At 51.2% G+C, this 22,226-nt stretch overlaps 1 protein-coding gene across 8 annotated transcripts in view; it reads left to right on the forward strand.

Moving 5' to 3' along the window:
- Positions 1 to 22,226, forward strand: part of SHANK3 (SH3 and multiple ankyrin repeat domains 3) — a 449,651-nt gene that overhangs the window by 65,539 nt on the left and 361,886 nt on the right. For all 8 annotated transcript variants that reach the window (XR_014012079.1, XR_014012080.1, XM_081209761.1 and 5 more), the window contains exon 2: positions 7,181 to 7,668. Coding sequence is in view for 6 of the 8 variants with exons in the window: in XM_081209761.1 (XP_081065887.1) it covers positions 7,291 to 7,668 (378 nt within the window). In the remaining 2 variants the exon portion in view is untranslated. The remainder of the gene's footprint in view (positions 1 to 7,180; positions 7,669 to 22,226) is intronic.

The raw sequence follows: 22,226 nt of genomic DNA on the forward strand, positions 1-22,226 counted from the left end.
TGATATGGAAATGTTGCATGCAGCTGGGGGTTGCGCATTCGGAATGCGCCCACAAGGCAGCTTCTGGAGTCCCCGCTGGGGCAAACCCAGGATTGTCATAGAATGATAGAGTTGGAAGAGACCACAAGGGCCATCGAGTCCAACCCCCTGCCAAGCAGGAAACACCATCAGAGCACTCCTGACATATGGTTGTCAAGCCTCTGCTTAAAGACCTCCAAAGGAGGAGACTCCACCACACTCCTTGGCAGCAAATTCCACTGTCGAACAGCTCTTACTGTCAGGAAGTTCTTCCTAATGTTTAGGTGGAATCTTCTTTCTTGTAGTTTGGATCCATTGCTCCGTGTCCGCTTCTCTGGAGCAGCAGAAAACAACCTTTCTCCCTTCAACCTTTCTATGTGACATCCTTTTATATATTTGAACATGGCTATCATATCACCCCTTAACCTCCTCTTCTCCAGGCTAAACATGCCCAGCTCCCTTAGCCGTTCCTCATAAGGCATCGTTTCCAGGCCTTTGACCATTTTGGTTGCCCTCCTCTGGACACGTTCCAGTTTGTCAGTGTCCTTCTTGAATTGTGGTGCCCAGAACTGGACATTGTGAGGAACATGGGACATTCCTGCACTGTCAGGTCCCCAGAATGGGGCACCATGAACTGGCTGACGTGCTCCCGCTCCAAAGCTCACACACGGAACGCTCCAGCTGCAGAGTCTTGCTCAAGCCTCCATCCTCTAAGCTGCTGGTTCCTCCAAACATCTTTTTTGTTTGTTTGTAGGCATGGGAATCTAAGAAGAGCCATGAGCTGGATCAGGCCAAAGGAGGCTCATCTGGTCCAGCATTGTATACTCAGTGTGGCTAACGAGAGGGAGGCTGAACATAGATGAGCCTTCTAAGGTAAAGGTAAAGGGACCCCTGTGTTAGGATATTTCCGTTCCACCTTAAAAGGGAGCAGGCTTTCTGAGTCACAGAGTCTGCGCATTTCCTGTTCACAGGATGTTTATGTTTTCTATTGCTTTTGTTTCTCTCTCTGTGTCTGGAGACACTGAAGCAGGCAGTCATGTTTTTCTTTGTTCTGATCAACGCTGAATAAAACTTGTAAATAATGCTCTCCTGAGTGCAGCTTTTGCTGTGCATTATCTGCTGATAGAGTGTGCATGAGCTCTGGAATGTGGCAAGCTATTTCTGGAAACTCGTGTCGCTAATTGCTGATACTGTATCTACAGGAGATTGATGGATCGTCCGGCAGCCGGCTTGGGGGCCATGATGGACTTTGTCTCCCTGGCAGTATCCCAACACCCTGACCATTAGTCCTGGCAGTATCCCAACACCCTGACCATTAGGTTCAGTCGTGGCCGACTCTGGGGTTGTGGCGCTCATCTTGCTTTATTGGCCGAGGGAGCCGGCGTACAGCTTCCGGGTCATGTGGCCAGCATGACTAAGCCGCTTCTGGCGAACCAGAGCAGCACACGGAAACGCCGTTTACCTTCCCGCCGGTGCGGTACCTATTCATCTACTTGCACTTTGACGTGCTTTTGAACTGCTGGGTTGGCAGGAGCAGGGACCGAGCAACGGGAGCTCAGCCCGTCGCGGGGATTCGGACCACCAACCTTCTGATCGGCAAGCCCTAGGCTCTGTGGTTTAACCCACAGCGCCACCCGTGTCCCAAGATGAGCCTTCTAGATCAGGTCAAAGGGAGCCCATATCGTCCAGCATCCTCTTCTCCCAGTGGCCAACCAAATGCCCCATTGGGAAACCAGCAAGCAGTCCTCTCTCCTCCTGCAATTTTCAGCGATTGGGATTCAGAAGCATTGCTGCCTCTGACATTGGAGGTAGACCACAGACATTGAACCCTCTCCTGCCCCAGTCAGGTAGCTGCTGCCAGCTCAAGGGAGTTGCTGCCGTTTATGGCTCCGCTGCTGCTGCAGCCAGAGCTCAGCTGAGATTGGAGCAGAACGCTTTGCCGACCAGCTAATAATAATAATAATAATAATAATAATAATAATAATAATAATAATTTATTATTTATACACCGCCCATCTGGCTGTTTCCTCAGCCACTCTGGGCGGCTCCCAATTAGTGTTAAAAACAGTACAGCGTTACATATTAAAAACTTCCCTGAAGCCTTAAGATGTCTTCTGAATGTCAGGTAATTATTTATCTCTTTGACATCTGCTGGGACGGCGTTCCACAGGGCGGGTGCCACTACCAAGAAGGCCCTCTGTCTGGTTCCCTGTAGCCTCACTTCTCGCAATGAGGGAACCGCCAGAAGGCCCTCGGCGCTGGATCTCAGTGTCCGAGCTGAACGATGCGGGTAGAGACGCTTCTTCAGGTATACAGGACCGAGGCCGTTTAGGGCTTTAAAGGTCAGCACCAACACTTTGAGTTGTGCTCGGAAACGTACTGGGAGCCAATGCAGATCTCTCAGAACCGGTGTTATGTGGTCCCGGCGGCCACTCCCAGTCACCAGTCTAGCTGCCGCATTCTAGATTAATTGCAGTTTCCGGGTCACCTTCAAAGGTAGCCCCACGTAGAGCACATTGCAGTAGTCCAAGCGTGAGATAACTAGAGCATGCACCACTCTGGCGAGACAGTTCGCGGGCAGGTAGGGTCTTAGCCTGCGTACCAGGTGAAGCTGGTAGACAGCTGCCCTGGACACAGAGTTAACATGCGCCTCCATGGACAGCTGTGAGTCCAAAATGACTCCCAGGCTGCGCACCTGGTCCTTCAGGGGGACAGTTACCCCATTCAAGACCAGGGAAACCCCACACCAACCCGCTCCCTGTCCCCCAAAAACAGTACTTCTGTCTTGTCAGGATTCAACCTCAATCTGTTAGCCGCCATCCATCCTCCAAGCTTCGCAAGATCTCAGCTGATTAATAAGTCGATTTCAGATAGCAATGGCTGAACCCGGGCTGCGAGAGAACTTGGATCAAACGTCTCAGAGCTTAGCCACGTTTACCTTTCCTTTGCATTTTCCAGGCACTATCCGCGCTTTCAGGCTCTGTGTCCGAGTGCTGTTTCCCCTCTAACACCCGCTCTTTACTGCGGAATTGGAGCAAACAGCAATCCGCAGAAAACCCAAACAGCTGTTTGTTGTGCTTAAGCTTTAAAGAGTGGGTTTTTGCAGGGAAAGCTCCAGGGAGAAGAAAAGAGCAGTTGGGCATGGAGCTTGAAAGCACCTGGCCTGTGCCTGGAAAGAATGCGGCGAAAGTTAAGTCTGGTCAAATTTGATTTTGCACATTATGAGATGCAAGTGCTCTTGCAGCTCAGTCTTAGCAAAGTTTTCTAATGAACTCCTTTGCCAGGTAGCTCAGCACAACAGACTGGGATTGGGCCCCACAGAGTTGAATGAATAGGGCTTAAGAATCTATTTAAGATGATGAAGGGAACTAAAGTAAATATCGGAATGTCTTCTATACTTTCCTTGAGTTATCTTTCATCTCAGGTCAAAGCAGAGCAGGCAGCAGGCTAGGGAAGCAAAAACTGCCACTTTTTTAGTGAAGCTGAATGCTGGAAGATTTGAGACGGATAAAAGAAATGCCGTTTTCACATAGTGCTTTATTAAACTGTGGAACTCCCTCCCACAAGGTAGTGAAAACCACCAACAGGGATGGCTTTAAGAGAGGATTAGACAAATTCATGGAGGAGGAGAGAACTATCAACCATGATGGCCATGCTGTGCCTGCGTGCTTAGCCACTGTTGAAGAAGATGCTAGATGAGATGATGATGATGATGATTGTCAGGAGACTGCCATCGGAACAGGGGAGGGAGGCAGGGGAATACAGAGAGGCAGCCATCTTTCTCCAACCTGGTGCCCACTGGATCAGACTCAGGCAGTGTGGTTGAAGCTGTGTAGTCAAAAGCCTTTGAAGCGCACTAGGTTGGTGAAGGTTTGTGCAGGCGAACATTGGTGTAGAAATGCAGGCCGTGGATGGATTAACAGCCAAAGGCTCAGTTGAAGAGCAATGTTTTTGCCGAAAGATATGAGGAGAGCATGCCACAAATGGGGAGCCACTGCAAAAAAGGCCCTGTTCTCATGCTATCACTCTCTGGAACTCTCCTGGAGGAGGCACATGAAGAAGGGCCTCAGAAGATGATCGCAGGGTCTGGGTTGGTTCCTCTGGAGAGAGGCAGTCCTTGAGGCATTGTGGTCCTGAGCCATTTAAGACTTTATGGGTCAAAACACATGCATTTACTCAGGCAGTTACGGTAGTTAAATGAGCTGGAACAAAGGAGGAGTCTACTGAGGCTGATGTTGATTTGCTTGTGATTGTTTTGATTAGTTTTTTGGATGGTTTTTCTTGTTGAGTATGTATTAAGAGTTACTGTCGTAAGCCACTCTGGGATTGATTTTAATAAAGAGCGGGCTAAAAGTCCTCAAATGAATGAATGAAATGAAACGAGCACTTTGAATTGGGGCCGGAGGCTAATTGGCAGCCAGTGCAGTTGGGCCAGGATCGGTGCAATATGCTCAAACTGTCTTGCCCCGCCGAGCAACCTGGCTGCTGAATTCTGCACCAGCTGAAGTTTCTGAACAGACTTCAGAGGCAGCCCTACATACAGCAGTGCTGCCTACCCAGGGGGGCTGGCCCTATTGGCAATCTGGGCTCAGCACCCCCCCTACCTCTCTTCTTGCTCTCGCTCTTGGGCCTTTCTTCTGGGGATATTTTTGCCACCTCTCTTGCGCTTGTTCCCGCCTTCCTTGATGTCCTCCTGAGCCGAAGAGCCTTCAGAAGGCAGAGCTCTCCTTTGTGAGTCATTCTTCCCTTCTGTGCCCCAACTTTCTCTCTGGCCTTCCTTGCTCCCCCAACCCACTCGCTTGGCCCAGTACTGCCATGAAGTCTTTTGCTGTTGCAGCTGGTGGTTGAAGCTCTTCCACGCTGCGCCTGAGAGCCGCGGAAATGAATACGAGCAGGATTGCAGCGTCTGCAGGAAGGCAAAGCGGCAGAAACAAAAGGGGAGAATCTCCTTAGTTGCTAGCTATTGAAAATCTAGGCCTTTTCACTCCCATCTCCGCACTCTGCGTCTTTTCAGATGTTTCTCAGAGGCAAACCTGGCTTTGCCTCTGGAAGGAGGCTCCACAGGGGGCCTCGGCCAGTCTGGGCTCTTTGACAGCTGCACCTAGGGAGGCAAACACTCATTTGTCACATTCACACTTTGCACTTTTGGGTGCGCTCTTGCAGGGCTGGAGATCATAAGATCCGTGAAGAGACACTTCAGCTCATAAACAGCTCCTCCCAATAGAGTGGATATGTTAATATTTGTGCCCAGTCATTAGGTAGCCTTGTGATATAATCCACCAGTAAATTTGGATGCTGGTGTCGGAAACATTGCCAAAGAAAATAAGGGCATTTTGCTAGATGTGCAGCCGGATCCAGTGTGCTTACTCTGAGGAAAGGTCTATTCTCACCTGGGCAAATGTGTTCTGTGAGCAGTAGGGTTGCAGCCTTAGATCTCAGCAAGCCAGCAACTCAGGTGTAGCAAAGCTAATTTTTTTAAAAAAAATGGCAGTATTTCAGATCCTGAATCAAACCGTTTTAGGCTGCTGAGGCATTACCCCTGCCTGAATTTGCTTCAGACATTTGGATTTGATGAGTTGTTTTAGAAATTATGGAACTTAGCCCTTGTTTTTGAATTTAAAGGCAGTAAGTATCTGCTTGCAATACTTGCACCACGTTCGTTGTGAAACCCCTGATTGCCAAGAACTGGTCATGCTGGGAGGCTGCCGGGTGGGAATTATAATCAGAAGGCCATGTTTTGCAAGCTCATCCACACTTAACTTTTGCCCTGCTCTTTCCAGGCACAGACCTGTGCTTTAAAATGCCACATCCAATCTGTTTTTCTTTTCCTTTTGCTCTGTTGCTTTCCCCTTGGGAACCTGCTCTTTGATGCCAAACCAGACCAAAGACCAATGCAGGCTGCCATTCAGTGGTAAAGAGCCAGTTTCCATAGGGGGGGGGGGGAGTGGATGGAAGGGCCATGGGTTGAGGAGGAGAGCATACCCAAAGGAAAGGTGTGTGGAGCCCTCACTCGATCTGTGCATTGGCGCAGTTGGCCTGAGGGAGCTGAACCTCAAGAGTCATGACTGGAAAGAGGCAATGGAGATGGGGGGGACAGACTCATACATGGGCCTGGGGGAGCAGTGTATCTACAGGGATCATCCAGACATACCAGGATTCTTTATGACTCCTGGTTTCACATCTCCCTAATTCTAGGTGAGTTGGGGCTGACTCTGGTGACAAGTTCCTCTGTGCACTCTGCACTTGCTCAGCAGAACTCTTGTCCTGAGCATTGTCTCCTGCCTTTGGGTACCCCGCCTTCTGAAAAGCAGCTTCTGTCCTTTTGCTGCACCGTTTTGTGGCCCCACAGGTGTGCGCCCCAGGACCCCTTGCAGTGTTGCAGAGCATGCTGGGGGCGCAGCTCTCAATGAACTTGCCTCTTGCACTCCCAGAATCCTTCCTGATGTTGCAAAGGATTCCAGGAAACGCCTCTTCACTTGCACGCTGCTTCCTCAGGGGCTGGGGGAGCGTGTATAAGCTTTGCTTCCTAAATCAGGTGATTCTCTGACACGGAGGGATTCTTTTGTCCCGGGGCCTTCCTTTTCTGCGGACAATTTCCCATTTCCCAAGTTCATCAGTAGCAGCGAAGGGGTGCCAATTGCCGGCGCAGCATTAGGGCGGCATGGCAACCTCCAAGTCGTGAGCTTTTTTTTTTTTTTTTTTTTTTGCTAAACACCGTGCTAGTGAAACTCTCGGGCACCAGGAAATCTCCCCGACTACGCAAATTGCCCAATGCAGTTCAGAAATTCCCAGAAAGTCCACATCGCAGCTTTGGCAGGGATGGGAACAATTGCTGGCAGGGTTTTAATGTGTGTATATCTGTTCTTTCTCTCTTCCCCACCCCACTCCCGTTTCTCTCTCCCCCCCCCACGCCGTGCAATCATTCCCCACACTACCCCTGCCCCTCTCTTTTTTGCCCTGCCCTGGCATGGGGCGTTGTGGCCCCCTTCTCCCCTTGTGGCCCTTACCCACACATTTCTCTGTGCATGGTCTCTGTGCTTCGGCCACCCTGCTTGCCCTCCGGCCCGGTGCCTCCTGTCCCTTGCCCCCTTCCTGATGCCCCATGGCTCCCCGCTGCTGCCGCCCTGCCTGCCTCCACCCCACCTGTGTGCTTGCGCCCCAGGAGTGTGATGTGCTTTCCTTAGTTTCCCTGCCTACTCTCTGTGCTCTCACCCTCGCCCACTCTCACGCACGCTCGCCGCCGCCGCCGCACACTCCTCTGGCGCACAGAGCATGCCTCTTAGTCCAGCGAGCAGCAAACATGAGACTCCGGAGCAGCAGCAGCAGCAGCAGGAGAAAGCAGAGCAGCAGCATCAGGAAGAGGAGGAGGAGGAGGACGACGAGGACGACGAGGAGCAGCGGCGGCAGCAGCAGCAGCAGCATCCTGCGCTCCAGCACCACCAGCTCTGCGTTGTCAACGGCGATCCCGGGGAGAGCAGCGCGGCGGAAGGCAGCCTCAAGGAGGAGACCCTGTATGATACCATCAAGCCCCCCGCCACCGCCGGCCCCGGCCCTTGCTCCGACAAGCTGGCATCACCGCCCGGGCGGATGGACGAGCCGGCGCCCAATGCCCTTGTCGTGCGCATCGGGATCCCAGACCTCCAGCAAACGGTGAGTGCTTCTCGCTCTGCCCGCCTTGCGCGCCTCGGACCGGGGAGGGAGGCTGCAGGCTCGGCCGCCGGCCTGGTCCCCGCACGCCGGAGGGACACCCGGGGCTGGCGGTGGGGTGGGGGGCAGACCCGCCGGAGGCCCCAGGGATGCGCAAGTTCCCCGGGATGGGGCAGCGAGAGCCGCCTCCGCCTCCTGCTCGCCTTCCGCTGCCTGTGGAATGGCTGGCGAAACTTTTACGGCAACTGCAGTCTCACGAGGGGGGTGTGGGATGGAGAGGGGGGTGGGGAGGTGACCAGCCCCACTGGGATTTCCCTGCTCTCCTGGCAGGCGGCATCCTCCGCCTCCGAGATGCCCCTTTCTCCAGGCAGGAGGGTGCTCCGCAGCCTGGGCGAAGGGGTGCCCCCACCCAGGTTTTGGTTTCAGTGATGGAATGGGCGGGCGGGTGGGGGCTGGGTGAGGAGCAGGAGAGAGAGCGGAGCGTTTCCTGAAGGACCGGCTTGCATCTGAGCGGCACGGAGAGATAGAGATAGAGGCTGGGGCCATATTGGAAGGCCCCCCTCCCAGTCCAAGCAGGATGAGGCTCAGGGCGGAGCAGGAAAGGGCCCCTGCGTTTTTCTCTCCCAAGGGGCCAACAGCCACCCGCTTCTGCCCCAACCAGCTGAGGGAGAATGTTGATGGCTGGGCAGAGGGTGCCCAGCTGCCCTGAGAGGAGTTCTTGAAAGGGGGGGGGGAGATATGGAATGGGGGGGTGGCTGTCCCACTCCAGAGCTGGGGGTGTTCATGTTTTTTGTGTGGCTGGACTTCTACAACTGTTTCTGAGCATTTTGAAGAAGGGACAGTTTGCCTGTCCTAGCAAACTGAAGAGGGTGTATTTGTGGCCCTGAGAAGTGGGGCTGTGTCTTCTTCTCTTTTTTGGGGGGGTGCCCATCCTTCTATGTTGCTGATGAGGGGTGTGCTTTCTGTGGGGTGGATGGTTGGGACCTTCTCTTCTTCTGTGGGGCTTTGGGCTATCCTCCCCACACCCCACCCCGGCTCTGGCCACATCTATTCTGTGGGGACTGTGCCAGATCTATGGGGTGGGGAATGTGTGTGTGCCCTTTGAGGCGAGTTGCCTGTCCTGTGCAGATTTCGGACCCACTGAAGATCCGTGGGGCTGCCCTATTGGTGGTGTTGGTGTGATACGAAGGCAGAGGGGTCTCTGCATGTGCCTCCTCTCAGCCTCCTGTGATCTTGAGACCCCTGATCTGTGGGGGGCTCTACAGGTCCCCACACAAGGACCCGAACCTCCCAGTCCCTGGTTCTTGACAGCCTTCTCTCCCCCCAGGTGCTGATGGGTGAAGTGGGGGGGACACACACGGCTTAGCCCCCTCTGCTTCATGGGTGGGTGATGGTGGGGGTGAATTTCTCTTTGCACCATCTGGGTGGGAATGCAGAGGTCTTGCAGAGCAGCCCCAGGGCTGAGACGGGCAGTGATGGGGAAGGAGAATGTTTGGGGTGGGTTGGGCGGGGGGGGGGGGGATGTATGCTGATCTTGGTTGTGGGGGGTGGGGGGTTTAGGAGCTGCCTGAGGCTCCCTTTGGCTGACCCAGAGAGGAGAGCCTGCTCCCCCATCCCCCACCCCCTTTGCTTGGCTTCCTTACAGAGCTGCTCTCAACAGGGTTGGGGAGGAAACCGGCAGCGGCACAAACCATCAGGTGGGCTTCCTAGAACTCACCTGGTAGAGGCAGCAAAGGAAAGGAGCCTGGAAATGAAGGGAGGGCTGTGGTTTTGCTGCACAGCCTGATGCAAGAGCAGAGAAGAGGGTTTTTGGGGAGGTGGGGTGAAAGAACCAAGGGCTCTTCCTGTGATGCTGGGGGGGCTCCACTCTGCCACCAGCCCCCCCTCCCCAATCCCCTCCTGCTCAGCAAAGCTTTTCCTGCACTTACCTGGTCTTCTTTCACATGCCTATCCCTTCCCACCCCCCACCCCCACTCAAAACTGCCCCCCCAGCTGGTTAGCTGCCTCTGCTAGGAAGCAGAATGCCTATTCCTGGCTCAGAGTTCTCCTGAGGGTGGAAATAAGAGAGGGAGGATATCTGTTCGGGGTGGCGTTGCCTTTGGGTGCCGTGAATTTGGGTGCCGTGAATTTGGGTGAAGGCAGGGATTCTTACGAGGGGTTCTTTGTTGCTGCTCAGCTGCCGTGGGGACTCTCTACCACTTGGAGGCTCTCCAAAGTCTCAGCCTGAGCATAGTTTGGAAAAGTTATTATGATCCCTTCTTCCTGGAACAAACATGGGGTGGTGAGGTTTTGGCAAAAGTCTTATTGGCTGAGGATGGCTTTGAAATGGCAGCCATCCAAGGAATGTGGCAAATATCCCCCCCCCCTTTTTTTTTAATCAGAAAGTGGCATTATGAGTGAGTTCAGGATCAAAAACAGCATTTGCACCCTGCTTTTCTTGTGTCCGTTTTATGATATTCTAGCAGGGAACCAGGCAGAGGGCCTTCTTGGTGGTGGCGTCCTCCCATTAGATGTCAAGGAAATAAAGAACTATCTGACTTTTAGAAGTCATCTGAAGGCAGCCCTGTTTAGGGAAGTTTTTAATGTTTGATGTGTTTATCGTGTTTTTAATATTCTATTGAAAGCCGCCCAGAGTGGCAGGGGAAACCAGATGGGTGGGGTATAAATAATAAATTATCACCACCATCATCACAACAGCCTTCCCAGGTAGGCCAGAAGTTTTTATTAGTGCCATTTTTGACCCTCTCCCTCTCTAAAGCCCACAATGCCCTAGAGTCCCCTTTCAGAGGGTGATTGGGGCAGGGAAGAAGGAGATGCTGGAACAGCACAGTTTTTAAAGCAGAGGTTGCAATGCCATCTGTCATGGATTCATTTATTAAGATTCCTGCATTTCAGGGGGTTGGACTGGATGACCCTCAGGGTTCCCTTCCAACTGTACGATTCCATGATTCTAGGTGGGAAAGGAGACATTGTCAGCAATGAAGGCAAGACAGACCTGTTCAGTGCTAACTCTGGAGCCCCTCAAGCCATGGGCACTCTCCAAATAAATTACAGTCATACCTCATGTTACGTTTGCTTCGTGTTACATTCTTTCAGGTTATGTCTCACAGCGAACCAGAAGTACCAGAAAGAGTTACTTCTGGGTTTTGCCGCTCGCACATGCGCAGAAGCGCTAAATCACGCTACGTGCATGCGCACAAGCGCCAAATCGTGCCATACACCTGCACAGATACGGCGCTTCAGGTTGCGTTCTTTTCATGTTGCGAACGGGCCTCTGGAACGGATCCCGTTCGCAAACAGAGGTACCACTGTATGAATCTCTCTTCAGGGCAAGGAAGCATGAAGGAATGTGCTGAGCACAGTAGTGTGGAATTGGCCATTTGGCTGCCTTTGCCACCGAGCTGTGGTGTGCGCACTGTCTGTGATAAGCAGAGAAGAACTGGGATGTTTGGCTCAAGGAGGAGAGGTTTGGGCAATTGGGAGGTGTGAGCAGGACGCTCAGTCCTCAGAAGGACAGAGCTGGTCACTGAGGGAGGTGCTGCTGGCTCTGCCATGGCTCACCTGTGGCTTTCCGGCTGCTGCTGGACTCCAGCTCCCATCAGTCCTGGCCAGCACTCAGGACTGCTGGGAGTTGTAGTCCAACAATGTCTGGAGTGTAACAGGTTCCCTGTCCCTGAGTGGGAAGATACAACCCAGTGGGCTTGGAGGATGAGGGGAATTTTGATCAATTTGCCATCAAAACCGGCTCTTGGTGCAGGTGGGAAGTTTGGGCACAGCTATGGTGTTCCTGTTGGAGGTGGTGGTTGGAATCGTCCCTGCAAACTGCCTGATCATGGAAATAAATTCACTGTTTGCTGCACGGAGAAAGCAACCAAGCAAAGCATGGGTGAGAGGGTGGCAGTGCCAGCGGGGCTTGGCTAAGTCTTGCTTTCATGGGATGGCCGCCTTCTCTGCCCTATAGCTTCAACTTGAGCAAAGCTCTTAACCTTAGCAGTGAAAGCAGAGGGTGGTGCCACAGAGATAGCACTGGACAAGGGGAGCAGGAAGAGAGGAGGGCGCCTCAAAGTGTAATTGACATTCTCCCAACAAGTGCTAGCTGGCCTTCTGCTGCGGATCTGGAGGTCATTTAGGTCTGTGCCCCAGAGCCTCCCTTCTATGGGGTTAAGTTTCTACTTTGTACCCCCATCAACTCCAAGTAGGAGTCGGAGAAATGCCTGCCTGAAATCCTGGCGAGCCACGGCTGCCAGTCAGTGATGACATTTTCTTCTTGTTGTTGTTGTTATTTAGTCGTTTAGTCGTGTCCGCCTCTTCGTGACCCCCTGGACCAGAGCACGCCAGGCACTCCTGTCTTCCACTCAAACTCATGCTGGTAGCTTCGAGAACACCGTCCCACCATCTCGTCCTCTGTCGTCCCCTTCTCCTTGTGCCCTCCATCTTTCCCAACATCAGGGTCTTTTCCAGGGAGTCTTCTCTTCCCATGAGCTGGCCAAACTGATCTCGATTGACCAATGGGGCCTGGCTTGGGATAAACCAGCTTCTTACATTCCTTTTTTCAAAAAGATAATTTTTATTGATTTTCCAGTAAAAAACACCCAGTTAATATATCCAATCATAATACTCCAATTAAAATAAAAAAGACCAAATTATAGTCCAAATTATAATTATTAATTTTTCAGAGCTCCCCACGGTCTGGACCTCTGAAGCATATCTCCACATCTCAGTCCTGCCTCTCCTCGTTGTTTCCATATTTTCCACATCTCAATTTTGACGCTGCATAATTCTCCGTCCCTGAGTCCACGATTCTCAATCATCCGCTTCTTACATTCCTGAGACTGGACATGTTGCGCATGTTTGCGCATGTTTGGGGGCTGAGGCTCTGCAGCTTCTTGGATCCTGCAGTGCGCTGCCCTCCCCTCAATGTGGAAGCAGGTGTGTGTGTGTCAAGTGATTTGATCTAAACAGGTATCCAGGCCAGCGGGCATCTCTGGGGCTCCTTGAGGATGCTTGCAGAGCTAGGGCAGTGCCAGCCTGCTCTTCCAGTTACAGGGGCTTCTGTTGGCTGGGGGTTATTTCCTGCTTCACGCACCCTTGCCACAGAGGGCTGTGTGTGTGTGTGTGTGTGTGTGTGTGTGTCCCCTTCCTCAGGTGATTTGATTTACACAGGTATGAAGGCCAGTGGGCATCTCTGGGGCTCCTTGAGGATGTTTGCAGAGCTGGGGCAGTGCCCGCCTGCTCTTCCAGTTACAGGGGCTTCTGTTGGCTGGGGGTTATTTCCTGCTTCACCCACCTTTGCCGCTGGTGGGGGGCAACTGGCGCCAGCAGCTCCTCGGTTCACAGGGAGCTGGGTGTGCTGAACTGGGAGCCCAGCAGGAAGTTGTGCCAGATGTTTAGCATGCATGCAAGACTGCTGGGTGACATCAGGGAGGGGCGGGAGCTGTGTGCGCTGATGCTCCCAGCTGTGTTTCTGCAACTCAGGGGGGGGGGGCTTCCGTCAGTACAGCGCAACATTGCCGACTTGGAGGGGGAATGGCACCCCCCACCCTCAGCAGAAACGGCTTGGAGCTGGGGGGTCCTAGCAGCCACGTTGGAGTGACTCCTGTGCAGGCAAGGCCTCCAGAGCATCATCCCCCAAGCTGGTGCCCTCCAGCTGTTTGGGACTACAGCTCCCATCAGCCCCAGGCAAGCTGATGGGAGTTGTAGTCCAAAACTTCTGGAGAGTAGCAGGTTGGGTAAATTTGCCGTGTGGTGTCCAGGGCTGGCACTGTTCTGGCCCTTGCTTTGATTTGTGTGCCTGAGATAGCTGGAAGAGATTTGCGCTTGCTTATGGTACAGTTGATGGGCATTGCCCAGGTCACGAGCAGTTGCCTAATTTTTTTGGTGGGGGTGGTGGAAGGAGAAGGGTTTACTCATCGGTTCAGATTGGCCAGTGACCTCAAGTGTTTTTTGTTTTCTTAAAAAAAAAAATCTTTATGAATTTATAAAAGCACAAAATACAGAACTGAAGAATAAAAGTGAAAGAAAAGGAATAAAAAATGAGAGAGAGAAAATAGATCCATTCCATCAATCCATAATTCCATTCCATCGACTTCCCTTCCATCGTTCCACGGCTTCTCAAAGTTTCCCATTCCTGCTGCACATTCTATTTTTTCCCTAACTATTTAAACATTCAGATTATTCTCATTATAAACTATAAATTCTTAGCTTACGCCAAACCGACTAAAGCTCTAACATTTCTGCAATGGTTTTTTTAGGTAGTCTACAAACGCCTTCCACTCCTCTTTAAAACTTTTCTGTTCTTGCTCTTTAATTTTGCTGGCTAAGCTTGCTCATTCTGCATCTTCCATTAATTCCATCTGCCACTCCTCCTTGGTAGGGACCGTCTCCTCTCTCCATCTTTGTGCATATGGGATTCTCGCCATAAATGGCCTCGGCCCAGTATACCTGAAGGAGAGTCTCCACCCCCATCATCCAGCCCGAACACTGAGGTCCAGCGCTGAGGGTCTTCTGGAGGTTCCCTCATTGTGAGAAGTAAGGTTACAGGGAACCAGGCACAGGGCCTTCTTGGTGGTGGCTCCCTCCCTGTGGAACGCCCTCCCACCAGATGTCAAGGAAATAAACAACTATCTGACTTTTAGAAGACATCTGAAGGCAGCCCTGTTTAGGGAAGTTTTTAATGTTTGATGTACAGTGGTACTTTGGGTTACAGACGCTTCAGGTTACAGACTCTGCTAACCCAGAAATAGTACCTTGGGTTAAGAACTTTGCTTCAGGATGAGAACAGAAATTGCGCTGCGGCAGCAGCAGGAGGCCCCATTAGCTAAAGTGATGCTTCAGGTTAAGAACAGTTTCAGGTTAAGAATGGACCTCCGGAACGAATTAAATTCATAAGCAGAGGTACCACTGTATTTATCGTGTTTTAAATATTCTATTGGGAGCCGGCCAGAGTGGATGGGGCAACCCAGCCAGATAGGCAGGGTATAAATAATAAATTATTATTATTATATGGACTCTCCCTCACTGGAAGTTTTAAAGTAGAATTTGGATGGCCAAGGATTCTTGAGCCGTGATTCCTGCACTGCAGGGGACTGGACTAGTTGACATCTGAAGGCAGCCCTGTTTAGGGAAGTTTTTAATATTTAATGCTGTATTGTTTTTAACACTTGATTGGGAGCTGCCCAGAGTGGCTGGGGAAACTCAGCCAGATGGGCGGGGTATAAATAATTTTTTTTTATTATTATTATTATTATTATTATTATTATTATTATTATTATTATTATTATTATTACTACTATTATTATGACGTTAAGGGACCATATCAACTCTAGAATCATACGATTCTGTGATTGGCTCTGGGCTGGTTCTTGCCGTGTGTTTCCCAATGTTATTTAGCAGCTGTGCTGTGCAAGTTGTTGTCAGTTTCAGAGTGGTAAAGGTAAAGGGACCCCTGACCATTAGGTCCAATTGTGGCTGACTCTGGGGTTGCGGCGCTCATCTCGCTTTACTGGCCGAGGGAGCCAGCGTACAGCTTCCAGGTCATGTGGCCAGCATGACTAAGCCGCTTCTGGCGAATCAGAGCAGCGCACGGAAATGCCGTTTACCTTCCCGCCGGAGCGGTACCTATTGATCTACTTGCACTTTGACGTGCTTTCGAACTGCTAGGTTGGCAGGAGCAGGGACTGAGCAACAGGAGCTCACTCCGTCGCAGGGATTCGAACCACCAACCTTCGGATCAGCAAGTCCAAGGCTCTGTGGTTTAACCCACAGCACCACCCACGTCCCTTTCGGAGTGGTGGTTGTACATTTTAGCCATTGCGCACCCAGAGGTGATGTTGCAGAGTATAGGAAGGGAGGTCTGTGGGGGGGTTTTGCTCCACTGCCCCCCCAGCCCCTCCAGGCCCATCACTGGCATCCTGATAAGAGCCGAGTGAGTACAAGGGCGTCTGTCTAGGAACACTGAATGTAGGTCATGCCGAAGGAAGGCAGCCCGGATCCTGGAAAGCGGCAAGCAAGGTAGAAATGGAGAGGAGGAGGAGGATCGGGCTGGATATCAGGGGAGGTTTTTAATCAGCCCAGAGCATCACCATTGAAAGGGCTCCAGTTGTGGAGGCAAAGAGCCTGGTCTCTGCCAGGAAAGAGGTTCATCAAGGAAGGTGCCCCAGAGTCACAGGGAGGGTGGGTGGAGGACGAACGGCTATGCGGGCACCGCGAGATTCGTGACCGAGCCCGATGTGAACCAGGAGCTCCTCAAGCAAGACCCCTCTTTTGGGAAACACTTTGAATCACAGCTGTGGGTGCTGCCGCCCATTCGGATTGGGACCGCTGCCCTGGGGGAGGGTGATGATGAAAACCCACACCAGGGGCAGAACTGGGTTTTATTTCACTAGGGTCAAAGACCCAGTCTGGGACACACACACACACCCTTGCGTGTTTGCACACACACACACACACACACACACACACACAGGCTGGCAGGCTGAATGGAGCTCCTCTGGAGGCTTCACCTGGCTAGCCCCTCCCCAGCTATGGTTCTGCCCTCCCCACATCATTTTCTTAATTAAAAGTCTTTCCACCCACCCACCCCCCAAATCTATTGCATTTGCCCCATGGGTACCCAAATGGTACCTGTATCTTTTTGCCCCATGGGCAATTATCAGCTTTTGGGCAGGGGGGAATTTTGCTTGTTTCAGGGAAAGGGTTAAGAGTCCCATCGCCATGGTTCCCATGGAAACAACCCCCCTGCTATTAACACTTTTAAAGGGGAAACATCTCACTTGCCCAGCTGCTTCCCCCTGGGAAAACCCATCTCTAGTGCCGAATTGGAGCAAAGGTCCATCCGGGGTTTTTTGGGTTGATGTTTGTCTCATGCATAGAAAGCACAAGAGAAGCGGGAAACTGCTCGTACCCCTGCTTTTCAGACATGGCGCAAGGGGAAGTATGCATGAGCCCTCAGAGGCGACATGATAGAGGTTTGTAAAATGACGCTTTGCAGGGAGAAAGGGGAGAGAGGAAAGTTCTGCTCCCCATCTCATATCACTGGAACCAATGGCCATCCGATGAAGCCCAGATAAAAGAAAGGACTTGTTCAGGCAGCACATAGTTCAACCGTGGAACTCCCTGCCACAGGAGGCAGCGATGGGCATCAACAATAAGAGCTGTTCGACAGTGGAATTTGCTGACAAGGAGTGTGGTGGAGTCTCCTTCTTTGGAGGTCTTTAAGCAGAGGCTTGACAACCATATGTCAGGAGTGCTCTGATGGTGCTTCCTGCTTGGCAGGGGGTTGGACTCGATGGCCCTTGTGGTCTCTTCCAACTCTATGATTCTATGATTCTATAATTCTATGAACTTGGATGGCTTTAAAAGAGGGTTAGTCAAATTCATGAAGGAAGAGATTATCAGTGGCTGCTAGATATGATGGTTCTCTATGTTCTACCTCCACTGTTGGAGGCGGGTGCCATGCCTTCATTGCACGGGGGTGGACTGGATGACCCTTGGGGTCCCTTCCAACTCTAGAGTTCTATGATTCTAATTGCCAGTTGCTAGAAGTCCAGCAGGGAGTGCTGTTGCTTTCATGTTTCTTGGGGGCTTCCTGTTGGGTCATCTGGCTGGCCACGGTGAGAACGGGTGCTGGATTAGACGGGTCCGCTTTGGCCTGATCCAGCTGCCTCCAGGCTCCTCTTAGATTCTCAGAAACATTAGGAACAGACAGAATGAGACCAACAGTTTCTCTCTGAGCTAGTTTCAGATAGGGCGACAGCTGGACCCCCTTCATAATTTGTGCCTAGCTCAACCTGGGAGGGACCCCTATATTTCATTCCTCAGTTGCCTTCAGGACAAGCCCAGCTGAGGAATTCCTTCTTAGGATCTCTGGTATTTTGTGTGATATCTGTGCCTTCAGGGGTACGTTGGATGGGGTGTCTTTTTCCTGCTATGGTGGCCTGATCCAGAGTCTGGTTTTGCTTTCAAAGAGGTGCTGAGGAGGCTGCTGAGCACTGCTGTTCCTATGCCACATGGTGTACGGCGATAGGCCAGGGCAAACCTTTTTGACTGGCACCTATGCCTGGTTTTTACTCTCTAACTAAGTCTTCCAGATTCTGGGTTTGTTCCTGTTTTCGGTTTGCACATTTCGTTCTAGTGATGCAGCCTGGCCAAACCTAGGAGGTAAAGGTAAAGGGACCCCTGACTCTTAGGTCCAGTCACGGATGACTCTGGGGTTGCGGCGCTCATCTCACTTTACTGGCTGAAAGAGCCGGCGCACAGCTTCCGGGTCATGTGGCCAGCATGACTAAGCCGCTTCTGGCGAACCAGAGCAGCGCACGGAAACGCCGTTTACCTTCCCGCCGGAGCGGTACCTATTTATCTACTTGCAGTTTGAGGTGCTTTCGAACTGCTAGGTTGGCAGGAGCAGGGACCGAGCAACGGGAGCTCACCCCATCGCGGGGATTCGAACCGCCGACCTTCTGATCGGCAAGCTTTAGGCTCTGTGCTTTAACCCACAGCGCCACCTGTGTCCTAGGAGAATGTTGCATAAATTTGCAATAGGGCCTTGCCTTGCTGATGGAGCTCAAGCAAGCCCCGGGAAGGAAGGTGAGGCTGTTTCTGGGCCCAGAGTTAGGTAAAGTTTCTGACTGGGAAACTTTGGGGGCTTAAATCTTCCCCGTCGAATCTGGTGGGGCTGATTCGGCTTGGTAGGTTCTGCTTACAGCTGGCCGCGTGGCAGTATCAAATATGCTATTGAGCATCACAGCAAATCTTGAAATTAAATCATTGTCATGACTAATGCAGAGCAAATGAATACTTATTCACTCAGGTGAGTTGAGTGGGGTGAACTTAGCTGTCACAAATGATGTGCTGGAACAAAATAAATAAGATGTGAGCAACAGTGAAAGAGGAGAGAAAAGAGCAGGTGTGAGAGGTTGGGGTTGAGAGGGTGAGAAATTCCATCTGTCTGTTGGTGCCACAGGGAGGGAGAGACCAGATCAGAGTGCTTTGCCCCAAGAGCCCATCACCCAGGGCTGCTATTCACATTTCCGACATTTAAAAGAGATTTGATGAGAGCGGGGAGATCTGCTTGGAAATTGGCTCCCGGTGGGAGGCCTTGTGCTCTTTCCGTGCAAATACTCCAGCATGTCATTTCTCTTGATCATGGGGGGAAATCCCAAGAGGAAACGTCCCGTGAGTTTAACTTCGCAAGCAAAAGCTCAGTGGGCACCTAATGGTATTGGGTGAAAATTCAAAAACCTAGGACTGAAGGACACAGGAAGGCAGCGCCAGCGCTGTGGGCGGATGTGCATGAGTTATGCAAAGTCAAAAAAAGACAACTGCACTCCAGTTGTCCACCAATATTGATTTTTTTAAAAAAATGCATAATTGATGGTGATTGCAGGATTTGCTTTTCTTAGAAGCTGGGAGTATTTTGGCAAGCACTGGTGAGGCAAAGGGCAAAGATATTTTGAAGGACTTGGGCAGGGACGCAAGTGCCCCAAAGCCTCCTGGAAGCTGCATCTTCAGTTCCAGTTGCACTTTGTCAAAGACTTGCCTGGTAGTCATGAGGTCTAGAATCTTATTTCTGCCCTTCTCTCCTCCTGCCCTCATAACCTGGGGAGGTTTTTAGGGATCATGAGTATGCATTAATTGAAGACAATTCAGGCTGTGAGGTGACCTAGTCTCCATCGCTATACCCAGATCAGATCCTTTATGTGTCAACAACAGCTCCCTCCATAGTCTCACATGCCCTAAGTGCCATGTGAAGAAGAGTAGTTTGGATTTGATATCCCACTTTATCACTACCCGAAGGAGTCTCAAAGTGGCTCACAATCTCCTTTCCCTTCCTTCCCCACAACAAACACTCTGTGAGGTGAGGTGGGCTGAGAGACTTCAGAGAAGTGTGACTCCACGTAATCCACATCTTTTTAATCATCCAATTTGTCATCTATTAAATATTCTTATCTATTTCATCTGTGCTGGATTTAAATGAGACCTGCTAAGCTATGCATTTGTCCATGCGGGTCTTGAAATAGTCAATAAACATTGTCCATACCTCCTTATCTTCATTTTCTCTTATTCTGTTTGTCAGACCAGCCAGTTCAGCATATTCAAACGTTTTACTCAGCCATTCTTCCTTAGTACTAGACTTGTTCTCCAGCTTTGTGCCCATAAGGTTCTAGCTGTGGAGGCGGCATATAGTAGTAAACGCTTTCATTTTTGGGGGGACCTCCGTTGTTCCCATCCCCAAGAGGAAAATCCCAGGTGTCATTGGGAATGTTGTTTCTTTTTTAATTCATTATATGTAGTTGCCCAATATTCCTTAACTATTTTACGGGACCACTACATGTGAATAAAAGATCCCTCGATTTCATTACACTTCCAACATTTACCGTCTTCTTTTTTAGACTATTTCTGGTGGGTGTTAAATACCATCTGTGGGCCATTTTCACCATGTTTTTGTTTTATCGCATAACGTGCCGTAAGATTCATATTTATTTTCCATGACTTTTCTTTTCAGGGTGACTATGTGCCTCTAAAAACCAGGCTGCAAACAGAGCATGCACTTAGAGCGCATGACTTCTTAAAGAACCGAGGGAGCTGTAGCTTATAAGTGCTAGGAATTGCATCTTGGTGACATTCCCAGGATTCTTTGGGGCAGCCATGTGCTTTTAATGCACGGTGTGTCTGTGGCCCCAGCTGCCGGGAATCAGAGTTGCTGTTGCGTCCATGTCCTTGTCCTTGTAGGTTTCCTACCGGCATTTAGGTCGCCACAGTGAGAACAGGATTCCGGACTTGATGGGCCTCCTTTGGCTTGATCCAGGAGCCCAAATCTTCTTACATTCCTAGGATTGGCCCCTGCAGCAGAGACTGGCCAGAGCTCTTCAGCTCAGTTTCACGGAAGCCATTTCTGATTCCCATATTGTCATATGGCAAGCTGTTTCTGTTTTGAGCGACAAGCGATCGGAGCCGTTTCTATTGGGTTAGCAGTGGAGAAACTGGCCTGATTTACTCAACGTAACACCAAATGGTTAACTAAACTAGGCTAACGACCAACCTTTAAAACGGTCTGTTAACATTCCAATAACTCATCCACAGAATTGGCAAAGAAAATAGCATTTAATGCAACACTAAGCAACTTCGGTACTCTGGGCAGCTGAATAACCCCCCTTCTATTGTCTCTCTGTAAAAATGGCTCTGGAAGCTGTTCCTTCCGTCAGCCTAGGATGGCAGGACTGACTGGAGCAGAGTACAGGAAGCCCACAACTTGCACGTGATGGACTCACGCAATTGCAGTTTTGTGCAGGTGGTGGGAAAAGGAAATAAATAAATGGACAGTGGGGCAGGGAAACAGATAGAAGGGGCTATCAAAGATCTCACACGACCCTTCCCAGAGCCCAAGGAGCAAAGCAAAGGGTTTGAAAAGCTCTTCCTACGCTGGGTTTTAAGCTCTCCACCTTGCTCACCAGGTCATGTGAGGTCTCATGGGGCTTTGCAAAATCTTGGACATCTCTGGGAGATCTCGTGGGAGCTTCTAACAGCCTTCCTGTCAGGTGTGCATGCAGGAGCCAGGCCCTGTGACCAATAGGACTTTGCAGGACTGGGGCCTTCCTAAGTTTGTTCTGAAGAGGCAAGGCGTGGCCTCACAGGTGAGGCCAATTGGTAACTCACAGCACCTGGTAGCAAGAGCCGGGAAGGGATATAAGGTCAGCATTTCCCTTTGGCTCTTTGCCACAGCAACACGCTTCCTGCCTTGCTGCATTGGGCTTCTTGCTTCTTGATCCTCGGACTCCTGGCTTTGTGACTCCTTGCTTCCTGACCCTCAGACCCTTGGCTTCTTGACTCCCGGCTCTCTGACCCTCAGACTCTTGGCTCCTGACTCCTGGCTTCTGGACCCCCATTCCTGCTCCCACCCCGCTATCTTGCCCTCGGTTCTGACGTTCCCTGCTGGGACTTGGATCGCCCTGAACTGGACTGTGACACTTCCAGAGGAAGAAGAAGAAGAGTTTGGATTTGATATCCCGCCTTTCACTCCCCTTCAGGAGTCTCAAAGCGGCTAACATTCTCCTTTCCCTTCCTCCCCCACAACAAACACTCTGTGAGGTGAGTGGGGCTGAGAGACTTCACAGAAGTGTGACTGGCCCAAGGTCACCCAGCAGCTGCATGTGGAGGAGCGGAGACACGAACCCGGTTTCCCAGATTACGTGACTACCGCTCTTAACCACTACACCACACTGGCCCTCATGTGACCTTCTCAGAGCCTGATAAGGTAGAGATAGGCCTCGCGGGTGCAGTTCTGGGGGTCTGTGATTTTGCCTTTGTGCTCAACCCAACCCCCCAAAAAACCTAAGCCCTATGTGAGCTGTGGGCCTCCTGTAAGAGGTCACCTGAGAAGTGCCCCTCAGGATCCTGTGCGATGTTGCAATTGTGCCCAGCTCAAGAGAAGCAACTCATGACCCTCTGCACCAGGGAAATTTACCTCTCAGGCCACGAAATGAAAGGCCTTGCACTCTTTAGCTGTGACAAGATCTCCCACTTCATTCCCATTCACATGATCTAATAGGACTTTGAAAATGTCA

This window comes from Podarcis bocagei, assembly GCF_964188305.1.
Source record: "Podarcis bocagei genome assembly, chromosome: 10".
NCBI lineage: Eukaryota > Metazoa > Chordata > Lepidosauria > Squamata > Lacertidae > Podarcis > Podarcis bocagei.